General features: G+C 44.8%; 1 protein-coding gene across 3 annotated transcripts in view; it reads right to left on the bottom strand.

Moving 5' to 3' along the window:
* Septin14 (septin 14) overlaps positions 1 to 17,813 on the bottom strand; it is a 30,792-nt gene extending 12,979 nt beyond the window's left edge. Inside the window, exons 1-8 of one of the 3 annotated variants that reach the window (XM_039089767.2) lie at positions 16,909 to 17,813; positions 16,171 to 16,239; positions 10,895 to 11,012; positions 9,960 to 10,155; positions 8,951 to 9,137; positions 5,909 to 6,064; positions 2,881 to 2,977; positions 1,323 to 1,491 (exon numbers count right to left, since the gene is read on the bottom strand). In XM_039089767.2, coding sequence (XP_038945695.1) covers positions 1,323 to 1,491; positions 2,881 to 2,977; positions 5,909 to 6,064; positions 8,951 to 9,137; positions 9,960 to 10,155; positions 10,895 to 11,012; positions 16,171 to 16,224 — 977 coding nt within the window. In that variant the 5' untranslated portion in view covers positions 16,225 to 16,239; positions 16,909 to 17,813. The remainder of the gene's footprint in view (positions 1 to 1,322; positions 1,492 to 2,880; positions 2,978 to 5,908; positions 6,065 to 8,950; positions 9,138 to 9,959; positions 10,156 to 10,894; positions 11,013 to 16,170; positions 16,240 to 16,908) is intronic. The other 2 variants (NM_001368669.2, XM_039089768.2) reach the window with 2 other exon arrangements.
* Positions 17,814 to 20,972: the final 3,159 nt, after the last annotated feature.

The raw sequence follows: 20,972 nt of genomic DNA, 5'->3' as shown, positions 1-20,972 counted from the left end.
AGAAGGGATTGAGATTTCTGTGGGCTGTCTATTCTCACGGGCAGCAAGGACAAGATAACATTGGTAGCTGGAATCTTTCCCAGGCCCAATAACCTTGTAGAGTTCTTTGAATAAAATGACTGGACTGAGAGAGGTAGCTGGGCATCAGTCTTTTCCAAGGGTGAACCCCTCTGCCCCTTCAGGAAACAAAGGCTTAGAATCCTGACGGGCTTCTCTCTCTTCTGCGACACCTACAACCAACATCAATCAATACAAAATGGGAAAGTGCATTAAAGGCCCATAGCATTAGGGAAATTGAGAATCACTGGCTCAGTCTTGTAAAGTGGCCCCATCACGCATGCTCACGAGGATCTGAGTTTGGATCCTCAGAAGCCAAAGGAAAAACCTTCACAGCTAGGTGTCTGCCGTACATGCCCATAATCCCAGGGCTGCAGAAACAGATTCAGGAGGACCCCTGTGGCTTGCTGGCCGGATAACCTAGCCAAATCTGTGACCTCCAAATTTAATGAGCCATCCTGTCTCCAAAAGACACAGATAGAGAAGACATCCAACAAACATTTCTAACCCACAACAAATTGTTGTAGGACATGTGCCTGCCAGTTGTGACATTCCCTCCCAATGAAAGTATTTGCACCTCAGGAAGGAATGGCCACCTCATGAGGGTGGTAAAGAGGAGATCTCGTACCCAAGAGAACAAGAAAAACCCCAGAGATTTCTGAGAGCCCCTACCGACTGTATTAAAGGGAGTCAGCGGTTGTGGCGGGTGGAGGACACTCTGTAGGAAGAGACATGTTTAGACTGTGGAATTGGCTGTGAGGTCAGGAGATCACCAGGGTGGTATTTCCCATGAGTTGTCTCCATCTATGTCCCAAAACTATTAAAAACCTAAAACTTCATGAAGAGCCCGCAGCCTTATTCTTTTTTGGTTCTTTTTTTTTCCGGAGCTGGGGACCGAACCCAGGGCCTTGCGCTTCCTAGGCAAGCGCTCTACCACTGAGCTAAATCCCCAACCCCTATTCTTGAACGAGCGTACCTTGTGGTTTTGCGAGCATCCTAAATGATCGACTTCTACGTAACAGCCATTTTTCTGAAGCGGTTTACTTTTCACTTTACGTGAGTGAGCGTTGATTTGCCCATGTAAATCTTGCGCATGCCAGGTGGCCACACAAGCCGGCAGCGGGTGTTAGGTCACCTAGGACTGGAGTCACGGATGACCGCGAGTCACCATGTGCATGCTGGGAATTGAACCCGGGCCCTCTCTTCCACAGTGCACCCAACCATGGAGCCATCTCTCCTTGCCCGCCAGCCCTGTGTGCCCTCACCTCACTGGCTTGTTGTTGGGGCCCTTGTCACTGAAACCCAGCTTCTGCAGCCTGCTGCTCCTGTAACATTCATAATGTTGAGTGTGGGTTTGGTCTTTCAGATCTTCCATATGGGTGCAGAGAAGCAAATCCCGGAGCTTCACAAAGTCACAGTGGTTTTCATTTTCCACTGGTCAAAATAAAATAATAATCAGCAGTAAAAAATTCAGTACGGAGGGTTTCTATTATTTTCCTGGAGAAGCTTTCTACACCACTTGGGTGTTCTCAACCCAAACATGTTGCTCTGTTTAGTGAGGTCTCCAAGTTCTCCTCATTCATTTCCATTTTCTCCTCTCCCCCCTCCCCCTCCCCCTCCCCTCATCCCTCTTCCTTCTCCATTTTCTCCTCTCCCCCCTCCCCCTCCCCCTCCCCTCATCCCTCTTCCTTCTCCATTTTCTCCTCTCCCCCCTCCCCCTGCCCCTCCCCTCATCCCTCTCCCTCTTTCCTTCTCCATTTTCTCCTCTCCCCCTCCCCCTCCCCCTCCCCTCATCCCTCTTCCTTCTCCATTTTCTCCTCTCCCCCCTCCCCCTCCCCCTCCCCTCATCCCTCTTCCTTCTCCATTTTCTCCTCTCCCCCCTCCCCCTCCCCCTCCCCTCATCCCTCTTCCTTCTCCATTTTCTCCTCTCCCCCTCCCCCTCCCCTCATCCCTCTCCCTCTTCCTTCTCCTGTCTTGTATATTTCAACAGAACCTATCAGCTCCCTGATTATTTTCTCCTATTGATTTAGTCTATGGGATATCTGACCTTGGTTATCAACCTGGCATACCTGGGAAGGAGTTGCCCCCCCATCAGATTGGCCTGTGGCCATATCTGCTGGGCAGTTTCTTGATTACTAACTGATGTAGGAGGGTGCCGGCCTGCTTCAGGGGGTGCCACGCTGGGCAGGTGGATCTAGATAGTAGTTTCTGTGACACCTTTAGGTACTAATATTTATTCCTTAGCTTTGATAAAGCGAGTCCCAGCATTGCGACTGGCATGTTTCAGGAAGACAGAGACCGTGTGCATGTGGCCTACTGGTTAAACACGGAGACTTGGTAGCTATGGGTCGAAGTCAGCTGATGGCAGTTTTCTATAGAGAAGGATCACAGCTGCCCTAAGTCTGCAGTTATTAACCTGTGGGCCTCGACCCCTCTGGGGGTCAAACAACCCTTCCAGAGAGGCTGCATATCAGATATCCTGTATGTGAGATATTTATACTGTTACTCATAGTCGTATCGAGACGACAGTTAGGAAGTAGCAACGAAAAGAATTTGAAGGTTGGGGGGGTCACTACAACCTGAGGAACCGTATTAAAAGGTCCCAGAATTATGAAGGTTGAGAACCAATGTCATATAGGAAGAGATCGTAGTCACTCTAAAAAGAAGCTCAAATGAAAGGAATCAGTGTTCCTCATCATCAGTCACTAACTACAAGTCGGCTAGAGTTTTATCACCACGGCTCAGATTAAAACACAATTTTGAGAGTATCGATGACACAGCCCATAATGATTTCATCATCTCGAATCACAGTCTCATATTTACCTTGCAAAACGCCCCAAGGGTAATGGCGGCCCTTGACCATTCTTTTTCCAACTTTGACCTCCTCCATGCTCCCCACCACAGCAAAGGGTAACAGCCCCTGAAGAAACAAGCATAAAAGATACAAGTTAAGCTCTCTCCAAACAACATGGCTTATTCTGCTGCTCTTTTCTTTCTTGGGTAGAAAGTACAGAGGTGAGGCTCATCTAGTGCACTTAACCGCACAATCGATCCTGTGTTCTGTTTGAATACTTAGCAGAAAATACGTACTAATTGATTTTTATAAACATTAATCCCAGGCTGGCATATAATTAAAAGCTACCTACCGAGTATTTCCTAAAGCAAGGCATCCTGATGCACGCAGTACAAAGATAAAAAGAGTTGGATTGTTAATACATATTAATTATTTCACATTATCTTTTATACTAAGCACAAAGACAATGTTGATGAGTTGATATGAAAACTATTTTTGTCTTTTTTTTTTCTTTTTGTGTTTTGGTTTGATTTGATTTGGTCTTTTCAAAACAGTTTCTCTTTGTAATCCCAGCTGCCCTAAGAACTTGCTCTGTAGACCAGGCTAGCCCTCTCAAATGCTGGGATCAAAGATGTACCCTACCATGCCCGGCTGAAAATTATTTTTTTTAATTTATTTATTTTATGTATGTGTGTATACTGTTGCTGTCTTCAGACACACCAGAAGAGGGCATCGGATCCCATTCCAGATGGTCGTAAGCCACCATGTTGTCTCTGGGAATTGAACTTAGGACCTCTGGAAGGGCAGTCAGTGCTCTTAACTGCTGAGCCATCTCTCCAACCCCTGAAAACTATTCTTTTTTTTTTCTTTTTTCCTTTTTTTTTTTTTTTTTCAAAGCTGAGGACCGAACCCAGGGCCTTGCGCTTGCTAGGCAAGCGCTCTACCACTGAGCTAAATCTCCAACCCCCTGAAAACTATTCTTAATGGTGGTGTATAAGTTAACAGAAGACACTATTAAAAATAAAAATTGGGGTTGGGAATTTAGCTCAGTGGTAGAGCGCTTGCCTAGCAAGCGCAAGGCCCTGGGTTCAAAAAAGAAAAAAATTTAAAAAAAAATAAAAAAATAAAAATTAAGCTAGGCTTAAAAGGTGCATTATCTTTAATCCCCAGCACTAAGGCAAAAGCAGGTGGATCTCAGGCTGGTTAACAGAGTGAGTTCCAAGACTGCCCAGGCCAACCAGTGAGATCCTGTCTCAAAAATTATTATTATAAAAAATTATTATTGTTGTTATTGTTATTTAATGAATGCACAGCCTAATATATGCTAATAGACAATATTGTGTATGTCTTCAGGAGGGCTAGGAAGATAGCTTCATTGATCACATGACTCCTGCATGAGCATGAGGACCTGAGTCTGAAGAAAAACAGTCATGGTGAGACACGTTTGCAATCTCGGCATTAGGGAAATGAGAACAGGCCATTGGATCCCAAGGGCTTGCCAATCAGCCACCCTAGCCTACTCAGTAAGATCTCAGCCACTGAGAGACCATCTCAAAGACAAAAGGCAGACAATGGAGAAACACCACCAGAAGTGGTGTCCTGGCTTCCACATATGCATGTGCGCGCGCACGCGCACACACACACACACACACACACACTCACAGAGAGAGAGAGAGAGAGAGAGAGAGATGTGCAATACTGTAAATTTTGAAAACATTGCCCTAATTGAATACAATAGATTAAAAAGACTACCTGTGGTTCATTCACAGAAAATACCCAGAAGAGGAAACATATAATAAAAATACCTGTACTACACATAAGTTGGTACTTAAATATACACCTGTAACTGATCTTCCTCCTCTGGGCTGACAATGTTCCCTCTATCCAAAACCCCACTACCGAGCATGAGAAAACATTCTCAGTTGCTGGTCAGAGTTGTCCAAAGAACCCCCAAAACATTACAGGTTATTTCTATTGTCCTTGGTTGCCCCTCAGAGGTGCCAAAGATACCCTGCCCTTCAGACATAGGGCCCGAAACCCTAAGCTGGAATTAACATGAAGCTTCCTCCTCGGGGACTTGGTGTCATGCTTCCAAGAAGGTGTCATGCAAGTCTCCAAGGGAGGGAGGGAAGCAACCAAAGGCTCTGGCCAAATAGGACACCTATGGACGACAAGAACCATTATGGAACAAAAAGCCATAGTGCACTAGTGACACACATACCTGGGCAGTAACCAACAACTCCCTAGTTGGACTTAAGACCTGATGAACAGGGGTTGGGGATTTAGCTCAGTGGTAGAGCGCTTGCCTAGCAAGCGCAAGGCCCTGGGTTCGGTCCCCAGCTCCGAAAAAAAAAAAAAAACCTGATGAACAAAAGGAAATCATGTCTGATCGTCGAAACCTAGCCAAACACCCAGGACCCATGAAATCATGATCTCAGAGAAGAATCTACAGCCACCATTTTTGCTAAACCAGCTTAATCCCTAACTACCATCTAAATATTTGTCCTATACCCATAGATAAGCAAAGTCTTTACCCCTCTCATTAAGGAAGCTTCTCTCTTTTCCCCCCCCCCCCCTTCGGAGCTGGGGACCGAACCAAGGGCCTTGCGCTCGCTAGGCAAGCGCTCTACCGCTGAGCTAAATCCCCAACCCCAAGGAAGCTTCTCTTTGCAACAGATAGAGACCTTTATAGAAAACCACGACCAATAAAAATGTAGCGTCGGGGACTCCAGTCCCTACAGGTGCATCTACAATAGGACTCTGGGACAGAAATCCCAGTACTCAGGAGGTAAAGTTAGGAGAATTGGGGATTTCAGGATGCCACAGTAAATTCAGGGCCTAGGGGGCTACACGAAAGCCTACCAAGAAAGGGTGGAAGGGAAGAAAGGAGAGGAAAAGGAGGAGGGAGGGAGGAAGAGGGAAAGAGGGAGAGTTGAAGGGACAGAGGGGAGGTGAGAGAAGGGGACAAAACACTTCCCCACAATGTACTTTGAGGAAAAAATACGTTGCTTGTCAGATACATGTGAGAATAAAGCCCAGGTGATATAAACGTTTTACCGAGCTGTTTACTTGAGCAGTAGCTTCGTCATCCGCCAGGAACTGATAGATGTGGACGCCATTGCTGCTCAGCTCGCTCATTATGTTGTTCTTGAACCTCTGCAGGTCGTTCTTAGAAAGCGAGTCCGCTTTGGCAATCAGCGGTATGATGTTCACCTGTTAAGGAGGAAGCGGGAGCAAATTTTACTGTCTTCATCTTTCCATCTAAACCCAGCACAAGAAACGAAACGTGTGTATGGTTTGCTGCGGCTGCTGCTGCTACTGCTGTGACGGGATCTTCGATGGGATTCTGGGAAGACTGCTGGGCGTACCCACAGGTGTGCCCCATCATGATTGGCCACAGAGAATTTTCTGTTGGGGAAACGCCCAGGACTAAACCTCAAGCCTTGACTGTTTTAGGTAAACGTTCTACCTTTGAGCTATATTTTGAACCCTCATCTTCTTTCATCAGAACCCAGGTTAAGAAGTCTTGATCTTGTATCTTTTCTAAACATCTCATGTCCCCAGGCCTCTGTTAGTATGACCTAAGCGGTAGGGTTCAGTAGACCACTTACTTATCAAACTGAAAGATGAAGACCTTTCAATAAAATGGGGGCAGGGGGAGGGAGTCTCTCTCTTAGCCGTCATTCATTTAACCATTTCTCCATAATTGTGTATATTAACCAATCTCCCTCATATACCTTTGCTCTACCAATTCAAAGCTTCATATGTTTAAGTCCTTTATACAGTGCAATGAATAGATATTAGCTTTGAGCTCAAATCACATTTGTTCAAATCCTTGGGCAAGTCCCGCATTTTCCAAACGTGTTAAACTGAGGGGAGGTGTGGATCTAATAAATGAGTAGAAAAAAATAAATGAAAAGAATTTAATCTAAACTTGTAATATACATATTATAATTAGATATTATATAATAGATGATATACTATATATATGACCTATTATGCATATATATGACATATGATATATAATATAGTTAACCCTCTATGAGAATACATGCTCACAACAAATTCAAGCAGTGGAGATGAAAAATGAAAATAAAGTTTAGAAATGAAAGAATTCTGGCATGAGTGCTGATCTTGAGGAGAAGTTGAGGAAGCTGTGAGCAGTGTATCCTGTGTCTCCATGCAACTTTACTATAAATGGCCACTTTTAAGGTTAAAAACTTAGTGGTCTTCTAGAAGCAGATGAAAACTTTAAATTCGAGGTGTTAAAGAGATTGAGAAAACTGGAGATAAAGCGCCCATCATCTATTGTCCAATCCCTGTCCTTATGAATAAGGTGAGCCTAGCCTTCAGTTAACTCTTCCATATAGCATGGACCTCTGTGCAAACTGGAGAACAGGCTGAATATGTCAGAGCAGAAGGACAGGATCATGTACACGGTTAAGGCTCTGGTCATTCCTCCAGTACATTCTAGATAAGAGGGAAAGTCACGTATGTACATCATGTGGCTATAGATACATGCTATGGGCAAGAGCCTAGAGCCCCTCTGTGCCTCAACTACAGGACACCCTCTCCCTTAAGAATGAAGCCATTAGTTCTGGCACCTAGAGCAAGGATCTTATCTTGGCCTTACACCAGAGACTCATAAAAATGTTAAGAATCTTCTAAAACCCTAGAGATAAGAAGTCTGTCAAAGGAAGTCCAACTTCCTATGTAGTACCTGTAATCCCAACACCTGGAAGGCTGAGGCAGGAGGACCATGAATTCTAGAGCAACTTGAGCTACAAATCAAGTCCCTCCATGAAGAAAGTCCTCAGGTTTCTTAGTATCCCTCAAGGTTTTGTCTGGGGTCTGTCTGTCTAGAGCAGACTGCAACTACCATGTGTGTTTTGTATGCTGAGTCTCCACTGAGAGAATTTGAAACCAGAATCAGAAAAACTTCATGTTTCATTTGATCAATGGTACCAGTCAAAGGGCTCATAGGATTATTTTATAGTACCATACGGTAAATTCAATTTCAAAAAAACATACACAAATGGCTGTCATCTGATTAGAATTTAGTCACAGGGGGGAAAAATCGTTTTATTTTAGTGTTTTTTTCCTGCATCTCTTTCTCTCCAAACAGGTAACATTGTTGTTGTTTTGTTTTGTTTTGTTATTGCTGCTGTTGATTTTTTTAAAGATTTATTTATTTACTATATACACTGTAGCTATCTTCAGACACACCAGAAGAGGGCATCAGATCCCATTACAGATGGTTGTGAGCCCCCATGTGGTTGCTGGGATTCGAACTCTGGACCTCTAGAAGAGCAGTCGGTGCTCTTAACCACTGAGCCATCTCCTTAGCCCCATTTTTTTTTTTTTGAGACAAAGTCTCACTCTACAACTCAGGCTGCCTGAAGACTGTGCAGTCCAGGCTGGCCTCAAACTCACAGCTATCCTCCTGTCTCATCCCTGTAAATGCTGAGATTGCAGGTGTGCATCCTCATGCTCCAAGCAGTCATTGTTTTAATTAATTTTACCTGGAACGAAAGCCAAAGATGAACTCTATCAAATGTTAAGTTTCCCTTCCCCTAAATTTTATATACGGATGTGTTAACCTTCTATCTCTCAAAAATGTATCAGTGCTTGTAATAGATACTTTTAGGTTAGACTGTTATAGAGGGGTCTAATCCAGAATGATTACCAACCTTACAAGGAGGAGAAACTTGGCCTTGTGTAAGGGTGCATGCTTTAAACCCCAACACTGAAAAACCGAGGCAGGAAAAGCAGGATGTCAAAGGCCACACAGCAAGTTCAAGGCCAGCCTGATCTAACATAAAACCCGGTCTCAAAAAAAAAAAAAAAAAAATGTTCAGACAGACACCAGAAGCTAGGTCACGTGAGGAAAAGCAAAGAGGTGTTTAAACCATCCACTCTATGGCATTTTGTTGGGAACGTCCTAGAAAATCCATTCAAATGCTTTCAAGAGCAACAGGAAAAAAATATTCAAATATTGCACGCACACACACACACACACACACACACACACACACATAGTGTATAAATATGCTTCAAGATACACTGAACCCTGAAGAGACCCGTGCAGTTCTCACACACCCGTCTGTCGATGCTCTTCATCGTTATCAAGTCCAGGGACTTGAGGGAGTGTCCTGTAGGGGTGATGAAGTAAAGGCAGACGTGGATGCGAGAATCGTGGTAGTCCGGCATGGAGCGCTTGATCTTCAGCTCCTCCTGGAGGTACGCTTCAAACTGAGCATCCAGGTAGTCAACGACTGGCTGGTAGCTAAAAAAGAGAGAAAATTAAACGTTTAGCAGAACATTGCTAAAATCAAAATCTGACCTTTTACTATGAGATAAGCAACACCGTGTGCTCTGAAGAGTTTGCCACTGGATAAAATTGATGCATTTCACAGCCATAAAATAGAATTTCAGGTCCAGGGACAGGGATGGCTCAGTCAGTAGAAGGCATGATATCTAAGTCCTAATCCCCAAGAGTGTGATTTTATTTTAGGGGACATGGGATTACAGATGAAACTTTAAAATTCAAAGTCAGTTGGTCCGACACATTCCTATAATCCTAACACCAGGAGGCTGAGGCAGGAGGATTGCTCTGACCCGGACTAGCCTGGACTACCTAGTGAATGCAAAGCTAGCCTAGGCTACATAGCAAAATCCCAGGTTCAAGAGAGAAAACAAGAATCAAACTGCCTTAGTTAGGGTTTTACTGCTGTGAACAGACACCATGACCAAGGCAACTCTTATAAGGACAACCTTTAATTGGGGCTGGCTTCAACCCAAGTATGGTGGTGCATGCCTTTAATCCCAGCACTTGAGAGGCAGAGATAGGCAGATATCTGTGGGTTCAAGGTCACTCTGATTCTATATAACGAGTTCCAAGCCAGTCAGTGCTACATAGTAAGACCCTGACTCAAAAAAAAAAGGGGGGGGGTTGGAGATTTAGCTCAGTGGTAGAGCACTTGCCTAGCAAGCGCAAGGCCCTGGGTTCAGTCCCCAGCTCCAAAAAAAAGAAAAAAGAAAAAAAAAGTCAAATGCCTTTTGTGCTAACTTTACAATTTAATTTATAAGCAAGTAAGAAACCACTAACCTGGCTTCCTTGTTTATCTGATCGCCATACCCGACCGTCTTCACAACAGTCAACTTCAGGGGAATGTTTCTTTCCAGAAGTTCATATGTCTTCACCTTCAGTCCAACCTTCGAGTAGAAATGGGAAGATTTGGCCTCTTTCAGATTCGTATTGAACAGTGTATTGATCAGAGTTGATTTTCCAATTCCAGTTTCTCCTGTGGGGAATGTAAACACACCATAAAAGTGTCAGCATAGGAGTAGGCTGAGCCTCAACCACTGGCTTCAGTGGGAATGGCATTGTTTGAGAAGGATGAAGGGTGTGGCCTTTTTGGAGGAGGTGTGTCACTGGGAGTGGGCCTTGAGGTTTCAAAAGTCCAAGGTGGGGTCGCTCGTGCTTTCTCTCTCTCTCTCTCTCTCTCTCTCTCTCTCACACACACACACACACACACACACACACCTGTGTATCAGGATGTAGAACTCTCCGGTATTTCTCTAACACCTTATCTGCCTACATGTTATTGTACTCCCTGCCATCATGATGATCATGGACTAAACACCTCTGGAACTGTAAGCTAGACCCAATTAAACGCTTTCCTTTATAAGAGTTGCTGTGGTCACAGTGCCTCTTCCCACACACAGAGATCTGTCCGCTCAGCCTTCTAAGTGCTGAGATTAAAGAAACTTGCCACTAGGTGAGGCGGAAATGTTCTTAAATATTTAAACAATGCAGCTAAGAGGAGAAAAAAACCAATATATATACATATATGTATATATGCATATATGTGTATTGTATATATATGTATATATGTATGTATGTATATATATATGCATATACACACACACAAACATACATATAAAAATGGTCTTGAAGATCAATATTATGCTGTTTGGTATCCGTTTAAATGAGTAAGAGACAAATGGAACGATAATTTAAATGCAGTGTCTGGCACTTACCCACGCAGAGAATATTAAAAGAGAATCCTTTTTGGATTGATTTGTTCACCAGCTGAGTGGGCAAACATTCAAACCCAAAATGGCCAAGAGTGGTTAAGCAACGGATGTTCTCATTTTCCTTACAACAGAAACAGAAAGGTTCTCATTAGAATCAGAAATAACATCATTTGAAAAGACAACGCTGATTATGTTTTTAAAAAAAAAAAAGATCAGGACTAGTTATCCCTCTATTGTCTGCTTGATGCAAATGCATGAAGTGAATTTGTGCAAAAAGAACTCACAAAGATGCTCATACTCGTGTTATAAATAATTGGACCAGCCTCTGATCACACTCTTAAGAGGCTATGCTTCTAAAATGCAAGGAAGAAATTGAAGAAAAGAAAACACCATGAGAAACCCCAGGGTAGTATTCTAAAAGATCAATGGCTTTTCTGCATTAAAAGTTTTAATAATATTCAGTGCGTATTTATAGTACAAGGACATAAGGGAGGTATAGTGGTACACAACTGTGTTCCCAGCACTCAGAAAAATGAAAGCAGAAAGATCCGAAGCTACGGGCCAGCATCGGCTTCCTAGTGATTTTGAAGCCATCCCAAACATGGGATCTCTATAGTAGAGAAATCTTCACCAGATGTGGTAGTGCACATCTTCAATCTCAGAGCTTGAGAGGCAGAAGCAGGCAGATCTTAGAGTTGGAGGCCAGCCTGGTGTACAGAGTGAGTTCCAGGACAGCAGGACTGTATAGAGTAAACCCTTTTTTTTTAAGGGGGGGGTGATGATAAAGAAAACCAATTACAGCCTGGCATGGTGGCACACGCCCTCAAACCCAGCACTTGAGGGATGCAAAGGCAGGTGGCTCTCCGGAAGGTTAGGTCAGCCTGGTCTAATAAAGTGAATTTCAGGCCATCCAAGACTACACAGAGGAAGCCCTTGTCTCAAAACGAAACGAGCGCCTGTTAATATACGTGGCACAGACAAAGTCAATTGGAAATATAAAGTTAAGCAAGAAGGGGACTGGAGAGATGGCTCAGTGGTTACGAGCACTTCCTGCGCTTTTGGAGGATTGGAGTTTGGTTTCCAGCACTTACATCCTTTATCTCCAGCTCCAGGGAAAAGGACTTCTCTTTTGGCCTCTAAGGGCATGTATATGTGTGTGTATACATGCATGTGCCTACCCACCCACACATATACACACAAACACATAAATAAATCTTCAAAAAGCTATGCAGATGGCTTCAACTTTAAATTCTTATACACCCTTTGAGGACAACTCATCTTATACCGGATTGAAGAAAGAAACCTTCTGCTAACGCTACCACCCAAGAGTATTAGAAGGTACACCAACATTTACCTAAATAACTGGCTAATTCTAGAAGGCGGAAAAATAATTCAAAAGAAATAAATATATTTTTGTGAATAATCTAATTCATTTTATGCATGGAAATCTGTCACAAATTTAAAAATTCCACAAAAACATAGTGAAGATATATTTATTACAGGGCTTTTTAAATGTTAATGCACATTAATTGTATCAATCAATGGCTGTCGTGCCTGCGTCCACCCTGCACTGGTCAGGTTTATTTACTCTGCTCTCATTTTATTGTTGTGGGTCACCACAATGTAAGGAACTACATTAATATTAATTCCCAAGTTGAGTCCCAAGGCGATAGAATGGAAGTCTGTAGGCAGTGGCTCTGACGTTCTGAACGCTGAAGGTCCTGTTCCCCAATTGGTTCTTGATCGATCAATAAAAAACACTCACGGCCAATGTGCTGGGTTAAATGGGCAGGACTTCCAGTTTTCTCATGGGCGGGCTAGCAGATGCAAGGGAGGAGAAGAAATTTGACCATGCTTTGGAGGGAGAGAGAGTCACCAGCCATGTGAGATCACAGGTGGTATGGGTTCAATAGCTGAGGAAGGCTTAGAAGAGCCCGCCCATTGAGCGAAAGCATATCGAAAATAAGCCTCTGTGTGGGTGTGGGTGTGGGTGTGTGTGTGTGTGTGTGTGTGTGTGTGTGTGTGTGTGTTTCATTTGCAGATCCAAGGGAGCATGGACGGGGCTGGTAGAGCAGTCCACCCAGAGCTTAAATGGGATAGTAGGAACTACACACTAGATTGTAGCCACAGATCTTCTGACACTGTAGCTGATCCAGAAGCTCCATCTGTGATGGTACTGTGATAGTTCGCCCAGTGTTAGCTTTTACTCACCAGGCACTGGACTCTAAGCTGAAGTCCTGTGGTCCTGTGCTTGCTATCTCCCCTCCTCCCCCCTCCTCTCCCCTCCTTCCCCCTCACCTCCTCCCCCCTCACCTCCACTCCCCTCCCCTCCTCTCCCCTCCTCTCCCCTCCCCGCCCCTCCCCTCCCCTCCTCTCCCCTCCCTGCCCCTCCCCGCCCCTCCCCGCCCCTCCTCTCCCATTTCATTTTTGCCTTTCTTTTTGAAACAGGGTCCCTCTACATAGCCTTGGCTATCCTGGAACTCATTATGTAAAACAGGCTGGCCTTCAACTCAAAGATCCACCTGCCTCTGCCTCTGCCTCTGCCTCTGCCTCTGCCTCTCCCCACCGCCCCTGTTCAACTTTCAATGAATAGGATTTTGTCCTATAGTATGATACCTGAAATTTGGGTACTGAGGCTGAAGGCAGCCTCCTGGTTACCATGGCTGCTTTCTAAACTGGTTAGTGTCTGCAAAGGACCTTTACAGTCTTAGGGATGCACTCGGGGTCCACATCTCAGACGGCGGGTGTTGAAACTCAAAATAGGAGTCCATCCACTGGGCCCATGTCACTGTTATTCAGTCATGGAGAAAAAATGTATCACATTTTGTCTCATGTGAAGAAGCTTAAAAACTAAATTACTTGAAAACAGAAAAGTGCAGGGCAAAATCCTAGCCGTTGTAAATTGAACAGGGCTGAGAGTTGTGGTGCATGCCTTTAATGCCAGCACCTAGGAGGCAGAGGCAGGTGGATATCTGTGAGTTCAAGGCCAGCCTGGTACCACTTTCAGTGCCACTGCTACCACTGTCAGACTAGCCACAAAAGGATACTGAGCACTCATGGTTGTGTGCACCACACTTGTGTGAACAGCTAGAATGTCCCCACCCCTAGTGTCCCTCAGCAACCACCTCTCCTCAGACAATCACAGCATGAACTGTCCCCAAAGCCATTAATTACAGCCATAGATGCTGTAGAGAGACAGCCATGTCCAGTTGGAATCAAAGTCAAGACACACACCAATTCAAACGCCAAGATACTACTGTGGCACTTTTAAACGTGATCAAGACAACTGACCTAACACACATACAAATACGAATGCAGATGCATAGGAAATACGGTTTTTTAAGTAACCTGGCGATTCCAAAAGAACACAGTAACTTTCTAGCAATAGTTCCCAAAGACCATGGTATTGAAGGAAGGTCTGGTGAGGAATTCTAAAATGTTTTGGTATAGTTATCTAGTATGCATTTTGGTGAAAAAAAATACAGAGAAGGCTTGAGTAAACAAAATCAAAGATGAAAAGGGATCCATTCTAATAGACCTCACAGAAATATAAAAGGACATTAAACAGATCCAAGATGGCAGGTTAGAGCCCTCAGCACTCACCAATTTCTCCTGAGGATTGAATCAAAACACCTAGAGGGCTGCCCAAAAGTTCAGACAAGCTTGGAGAAATTCAAGAGACCTTAGATGTGGAATTGAGGGAGCCCCAGAACTAATGATGCAGCCACTTAGCAGAGAACAGGGTCAGAAATGAGGGAGAACCTAAATGGACCCATCAAAGGAGTCACACTGTACTGAAATGCTGTCCCTTCAGACAGTGGCAAATGGGATCCCCATAGAAACTGACACTCAAGAAATTCTGTGTTCTTGAGCCAAGTCTGTGGTGACCTGTGCCTCTCAGGAGGCAAAGGCAAGGGTAGCCAGAGCCAGCTTGGTCTACAGAGTGAGTTCCAGGACAGCCAGGGCTGTCTCAAGAAAACGAAAATGAAGTTGTGTTCTCTAAGAGGATACTTTTTTTTCTTTTCTATTTTTCAGAGCTGGGGACCGAACCCAGGGCCTTGCACTTGCTAGGCAAGCGCTCTACCAGTGAGCTAATCCCCAACTCCCTCTAAGATGATATTTACAGAAGCATCATGGGGAGCTATATTGAGAAGATCCCTAAACTTGTTTCTCTAGGAGTCACAACTCCTGGTGTTCCTGTCACTGGGAGCCCCCCTCAGTTGAATACCAATTCAACCTTGAGACACAGTTTTCCCTTGGTGGAAAACATCTGCTACAAACCCACTGAGAGCTTCTTGTAGTTCAGAAACTGGTCTGTGACACCTAGAGTAAACAAGGACTGATTTACTTCAAGACTGGCAGCTCAGAAAGTCAGCTGGGATATCGAGAAAGAAATGTTGTGAGTCATTTCACACAACTACTTTTTGGCAACAAGTTCCCAGAATACCAGAGCTGTGGAAGGCAGATTGATGGGTAGAGTTTCAGTAAATTAGAAGTCTTCTGCACATCGAAGGAAATGGTTGACAAGTGAAGAAACAAACTACAGCTTGGGAGGAAATCTTTTCCAGCTAGTCATCTGACTGGAGATCGATTAACTAGAATCTCCTGGTCTTGGGGTTGGGGATTTAGCTCAGTGGTAGAGTGTTTGCCTAGAAAGCGCAAGGTCCTGGGTTCGGTCCTCAGCTCCGGGGGTGTGTGGTGGGGGGTGAGAATCTCCTGGTCTTAGGGAGAGGCAGATCTCACACAGCTGTAACAGGGCCTCCTGCCTTCCCTGGGCTTTCCCATCTGGGAAGGAGGGGTGCAGAGGGTGGTGCCAGGAACAATATGAATAGCTCCAGACAGTGAGTGGGTCTCTGTACCTCTTTCTCCCTGAAGTACTTTGTTACAGTGATGCAAAACTTTAAATCTTGATGTAGTCTCCTTTGCTTTTAAATGAGTGTTTTGCATACACCTGAACACAAACACATACCAACAGAGTCAAGAAACATTGTTGAGGGAGTTGGGGATTTAGCTCAGTGGTAGAGCGCTTGCCTAGCAAGCTCAAGGCCCTGGGTTCGGTCCTCAGCTCCGAGAAAAAAAAAAGAAAAGAAAAAAAAGAAGAAGAAACATTGTTGACTATTGTTTAAACTAGCTTTTCCATTTAAGTCTAACCAATGGTAAGGTTTGTCCGCTTCCTAGTCTCTTCTGCTGTCCAGACCTGAATCAACTTAGAGTCAATTACTTTGAAACTGCTTATTGAAGAACATAATACACAGGGATATACAAAAGAGGCACTCAACTGGATCTTCACTGCCAGGGGTTTGCACCAACGTGTTGATTGGTTTTTCTGCCATGTCAGACTGAGAAGGCTGAAATAAAGAGAAAACTTCTGTCAGTTCCACCTACAAAGGTCCTATTCTAATTTGACCTCAGAACTTTAGAGGATCCAATACAGAAACTACCACAAACTGTGCCCTTCCAGTCACACTTCTGACTTGTTTGAAGTTGTAGCTTTCATCCTAAGCCAGCTTGCGTGTTCTCAACAGCGTAGTCAATAGATAAAGTAACGTCACCTCACCAATGATATCCAAAATGAACAGATTAACCTCTCTCAAAATCAAGGAGTTACCAACATCATCTTTTTAATGGATCATTTTTAGCTAGCTTTGAATTTCGCGGTGATGTTCCACACACACTTAACAGTATACCCAGTCCTCCACTTAAATGGCTCTGAGCATAAGAAAAAGAAGTCACAGGACAAGAAGACACTCAGAGTGATTTCGAGTCCCAGAGGGGCTTATGCCTGAAGCTAAAGTTATGGCCACTGAAGGAGAATTGAAGAGAGGAGAAACTAGGTATGCTGCAAAGGGGAAGCAGGCTTCTAGACTCTACACAAAATTCTCTAGGAACCAAACCAAAGCCAATTTAAAATTTTTGAAGCACCTTTATGCAAAGATCACTGTGCTATAATGATTTACCTCCCGCAATAGTTAAAGGACATCTAAGAGCCTCAGACGCAGAAATACCAAGTAACTTACCTGCCCCGGGTCTCAGCTGTGAAGTGCGCAGTCCGAACAGACTCGGAGTCTGGTGTGTTCTCCCTTGCTATCTGTGGGTTTGGACCAAATTAATATTCACTGTATTTGCAACAGTTGGGAACAAGGGAGTTAAGGTACAAAGGAGCATGCTGTCCTGATTTCCATGCAGAACAGTTTCAGAAGGCCATGCTATCTACGTTTGAGTACAGCACAAAGATACTGAGAACATGAGGCTTTTAGAGAGGGATTTATGCGGTTTTGTTTTATATGTGTGAGTGTCATCACACACACACACACGTCCACCATGTGCAAGAACATTGGATGACCTAGTGTTAAATTTTTGGACACTTAAAAAAAAAGAATCATATACACTTGTAAGCTTCAATGTAGGTGTCAAAAAAGGCTTCTCTGGTGTCTCAAGACAGGGTTTTTCTGTGTATCCCTGGCTGTCCTGGAACTCACTCTGTAGACCAGGCTAGCCTCGAACTATGAGATCCACCTGCCTCTGTCTTCTAACCTAACCGCATCATAACCAAAAAGTAAGTTGGGGAGGAAAGGGTTTATTGGGCTTACACTTCCACATCATTGTTCATCACCAATGGAAGTCAGGACAGGAACTCGCACAGGAACCTGGAGGCAGGAGCTGATGCACAGGCCATGGAGGGATGCTGCTTCCTGGCTTGCTCTCCATGGCTTGCTCAGTCTGCCTTCTTATAGAACTCAGGACCTCCAGGCCAGGGGTGGTATGTGTGGTGAGCTAGGCCCTTCTGCTTCAGTTACAATTAAGAAAAGACTTGCGGAGGGGCTGGGGATTTAGCTCAGTGGTAGAGCGCTTGCCTAGGAAGCGCAAGGCCCTGGGTTCGGTCCCCAGCTCCAAAAAAAAAAGAACCAAAAAAAAAAAAAAAAAAAAAGAAAAGAAAAGAAAAGACTTGCGCCCGACTTTATGGAGGCATGTTCTTATCTGAGGCATTCACCTCTCGATGACCCCAGCTTGTGTCAGGTTGACATTAAACAATCTAGCACAACTGATCCCTTGTCAACTTGACACAAGCACGTCACCATTAAGCCTTATCCTTTCCTTTCCATTTTATCCTTAAGGTCACACGTTAACACCACCACCATAGAAAATATTTTACGAAGTTAACATTTTTCCAGTCTTTACAAATTCAGACATTTTGAAAACGCAACCTCTTTAAAAACCCAAAGTCTCTTTTAAAAATCTCAGCGGGCTGTGGTGGCACACGCCTTTGATCCCAGACGCTTGGGAGGCAGACCCGGGCAGATCTCTGATTTGAGGCCAGTCTACAAAGTGAGTTCCAGTACAACCAGAGCTACGATGTTCAAAAAACAAAACCAAACCAAAAAAAAACCAAGCAAATAAAGAAAATCCCTAAAATTTCTTTTAAAATTCAGTCTCTCAACTGTAGGCTCCTTATAAAATCAAAAGTAAGTTAAATGCATCCTTCAGGAGAGAAATAGCAGGGCACAGTCAAAATTAGAAATCAAATCCAAACAATGTCCAATATCTGGGATTCATTCACTGTCTTCTCGGGGATCCTCCAAGGGGCTTGGGTCACGATTCCAGCTCTGCCCTCTGCAGCACACACAGCCAGTCTTTCAAACTCAGGAGGGCTCCACTCCTGACTGCTGCTGTCCTTGGTGGTCATCCCATGGTACTGGCATCTCCAACATGCTAGGGTCTTCTGCTGCAACTGGGCTGCTCTCCCACCAATAGCCTCTCCTGGTCTCTTTCCATGATGCAAAGCCTCAACTTCTCAGTAGGACCCCTTCAATCCTGGGCCCTCAACTGACACTGAGGCTGCCCCTTCACCCATGGCCTCTCCTGGCCTCTCTCAGTGCTAAGCCTCAGCTGCTCTCCATAACCCAGTTCTAAAACTGTTCAGAAACAGTCCCACCTGGGTGACTCTCACACTACCAAGTTCTTATACCAGCACGAGGTACAACCTTGGTCACCTCTGGACCACAGCTTCTGTGTGCTGACTCTTAGGAAACACTTCCCAGAAGATTTCACCTCAGTGATGCTGGTCTCTTCTTAGTCACTGCTAACCTCTTGGCTCCAGCCGGCCAGCATCAATTGTCCCAGAAAAACAAAGCTTTTACTTCAGCAGTGCCGGTCTCTTGTTAATCACAGCTGTTTCTTCAGTTCCAGCTGACCGGAACCTCAGATGCTTCACACAAACGACCTGGTAGAGCCTTTGCGTCCCTCTGAAACCTCACAAGCCAGGCTTCCAATGTCTGCATGGCTCTCAATATTCTGATCCTCCAAGCTCCTACAGAGCCGTTCACTGAGCTCTCAACACTCCATGGCTCTTCTAGCCCAAAGTTCCAAAGTCCTTCCACAGTTCTCCCCAAAACATAGGCAGGCCTGTCACAACAGTACCCCACTACCCTGGTACCAATTTGTCATAGGGTCGCTATTGCTTTGACGGAACACTATGAATAAAAGCAAGTTGTGGGGGGCTCAAAAGAATTCAGGACAGGGGCTGGGGATTTAGCTCAGTGGTAGAGCGCTTACCTAGGAAGCGCAAGGCAGGCCCTGGGTTCGGTCCCCAGCTCCGGAAAAAAAAAAAAAAAAAAAAAAGAATTCAGGACAGGAACTCACACAGGGCAGGAACCTGGAGGCAGGAACGGATGCAGAGGCCACGGACCGGTGCTGCTTACTGACTTGTTCCTCATGGCTTGCTCACCCTACTTTCTTATGGAACCCAGGACCACCAGCCCACGGATGGCCCCACCCACAATGGGCTAAACCCTTCCCAACCAGCTGCTAATTAAGAAAATGCCTTACAGGCTTGCCTGCGGCCCTATCTTAGGGAGGTGTTTTTTTTTTTTTTTTTTTTTTGGTTCTTTTTTTCGGAGCTGGGGACCGAACCCAGGGCCTTGCGCTTCCTAGGCAAGCGCTCTGCCACTGAGCTAAATCCCCAGCCCCGGGAGGTGTTTTCTTAATTGAGGTTCCCTCCTCTCAAATGACTTTAGCTTGTGTCAAGTTAGCATAAAACGATCCAGCACAGCCAGTCTGTGTTGAAAAGCCTAAGTCCTAGTCACGTGGCGTGGTCGCTACTCTCCTGCGAGAAGCCCACACCTGTGCTGTCTTGCGTGCCTTCTTCCCAACGCCCTCTCTTTTGTGCTTAAAATCTGTGCTGAAAATGTGTTTTTAATAAAGTCCAACTTTTTCTGATAGGATAAAAAAATGAATAAAGCCTAATTACCTATGCCTTAAACGAACAAAGGTATTCTTCTAGCATACAAATCTGGAGCAGAAGAGAGCTGGAGAGATGATTCGGTGGATAAGAGCGTTTGCTGCTATTGCAGAAGACCCATGCTCAATTCCCAGCACCCACACAGCAGCTTCCAAACCTCCATAACTCCAGCTCCAGGATGTAACTCCATGTCCAGGGGATCCAACACCTCTGGCCTCCACAGGATGCTGTAATCATATGCACAGACTCCCGTGTAAACACACACACACACACACACACACACACACACACACTTAAAAATAATAGAAAATGCTTTTTTTTAATATAGAGCAGAACCTAAGTTTCTTTTGGGGTACCCATGAGACCTCCCCCAACAATGCTAGGATATGGTTTGCTTTTTCTGCTCTGTTGAAATTTACACCAGTGATTCGAAAGCAATGGTGTTGCTGGCCACTGGTGGTTGCAGGCCTTTAAGTCCAGCACTCAGGAGGTAAAGGCAGTTGGAGCTCCAAGTCTGAGGCCAGCCTGGCCTACAGATCGATTTGCTGGACAGCCAGGGCTACACAGAGAAACCATGTCTGGAAAAAAAATAATGAGGGCAGACTTAATGGCACCCATCAGTTGACCCAGTCAGAGCAGGAGAATGTCAAGCCTGAAGCCAGCCAGCCTGAGATACTTAAGCAAGCTTTAGTCGAGGCATTTAGTGGGCTGCATTGAACAAGACCCTTCTGGGGAAAAAAATGCAAGAGGAGGAGGAAGGGAAAGAGAAAGGGAGAGGATATGGGTGAGAACAAAGAGGAAGAAGGAGTTGCAGAACTACAGCCTTTCTGAGGGCAGAACAGA

The sequence above is a fragment of the Rattus norvegicus genome, chromosome 12 (genome assembly GCF_036323735.1).
Source record: "Rattus norvegicus strain BN/NHsdMcwi chromosome 12, GRCr8, whole genome shotgun sequence".
Lineage (NCBI taxonomy): Eukaryota > Metazoa > Chordata > Mammalia > Rodentia > Muridae > Rattus > Rattus norvegicus.
The sequence above is the reverse complement of the archived record's forward strand: the minus strand, read 5'-3'. Positions and strand labels throughout refer to the sequence as shown.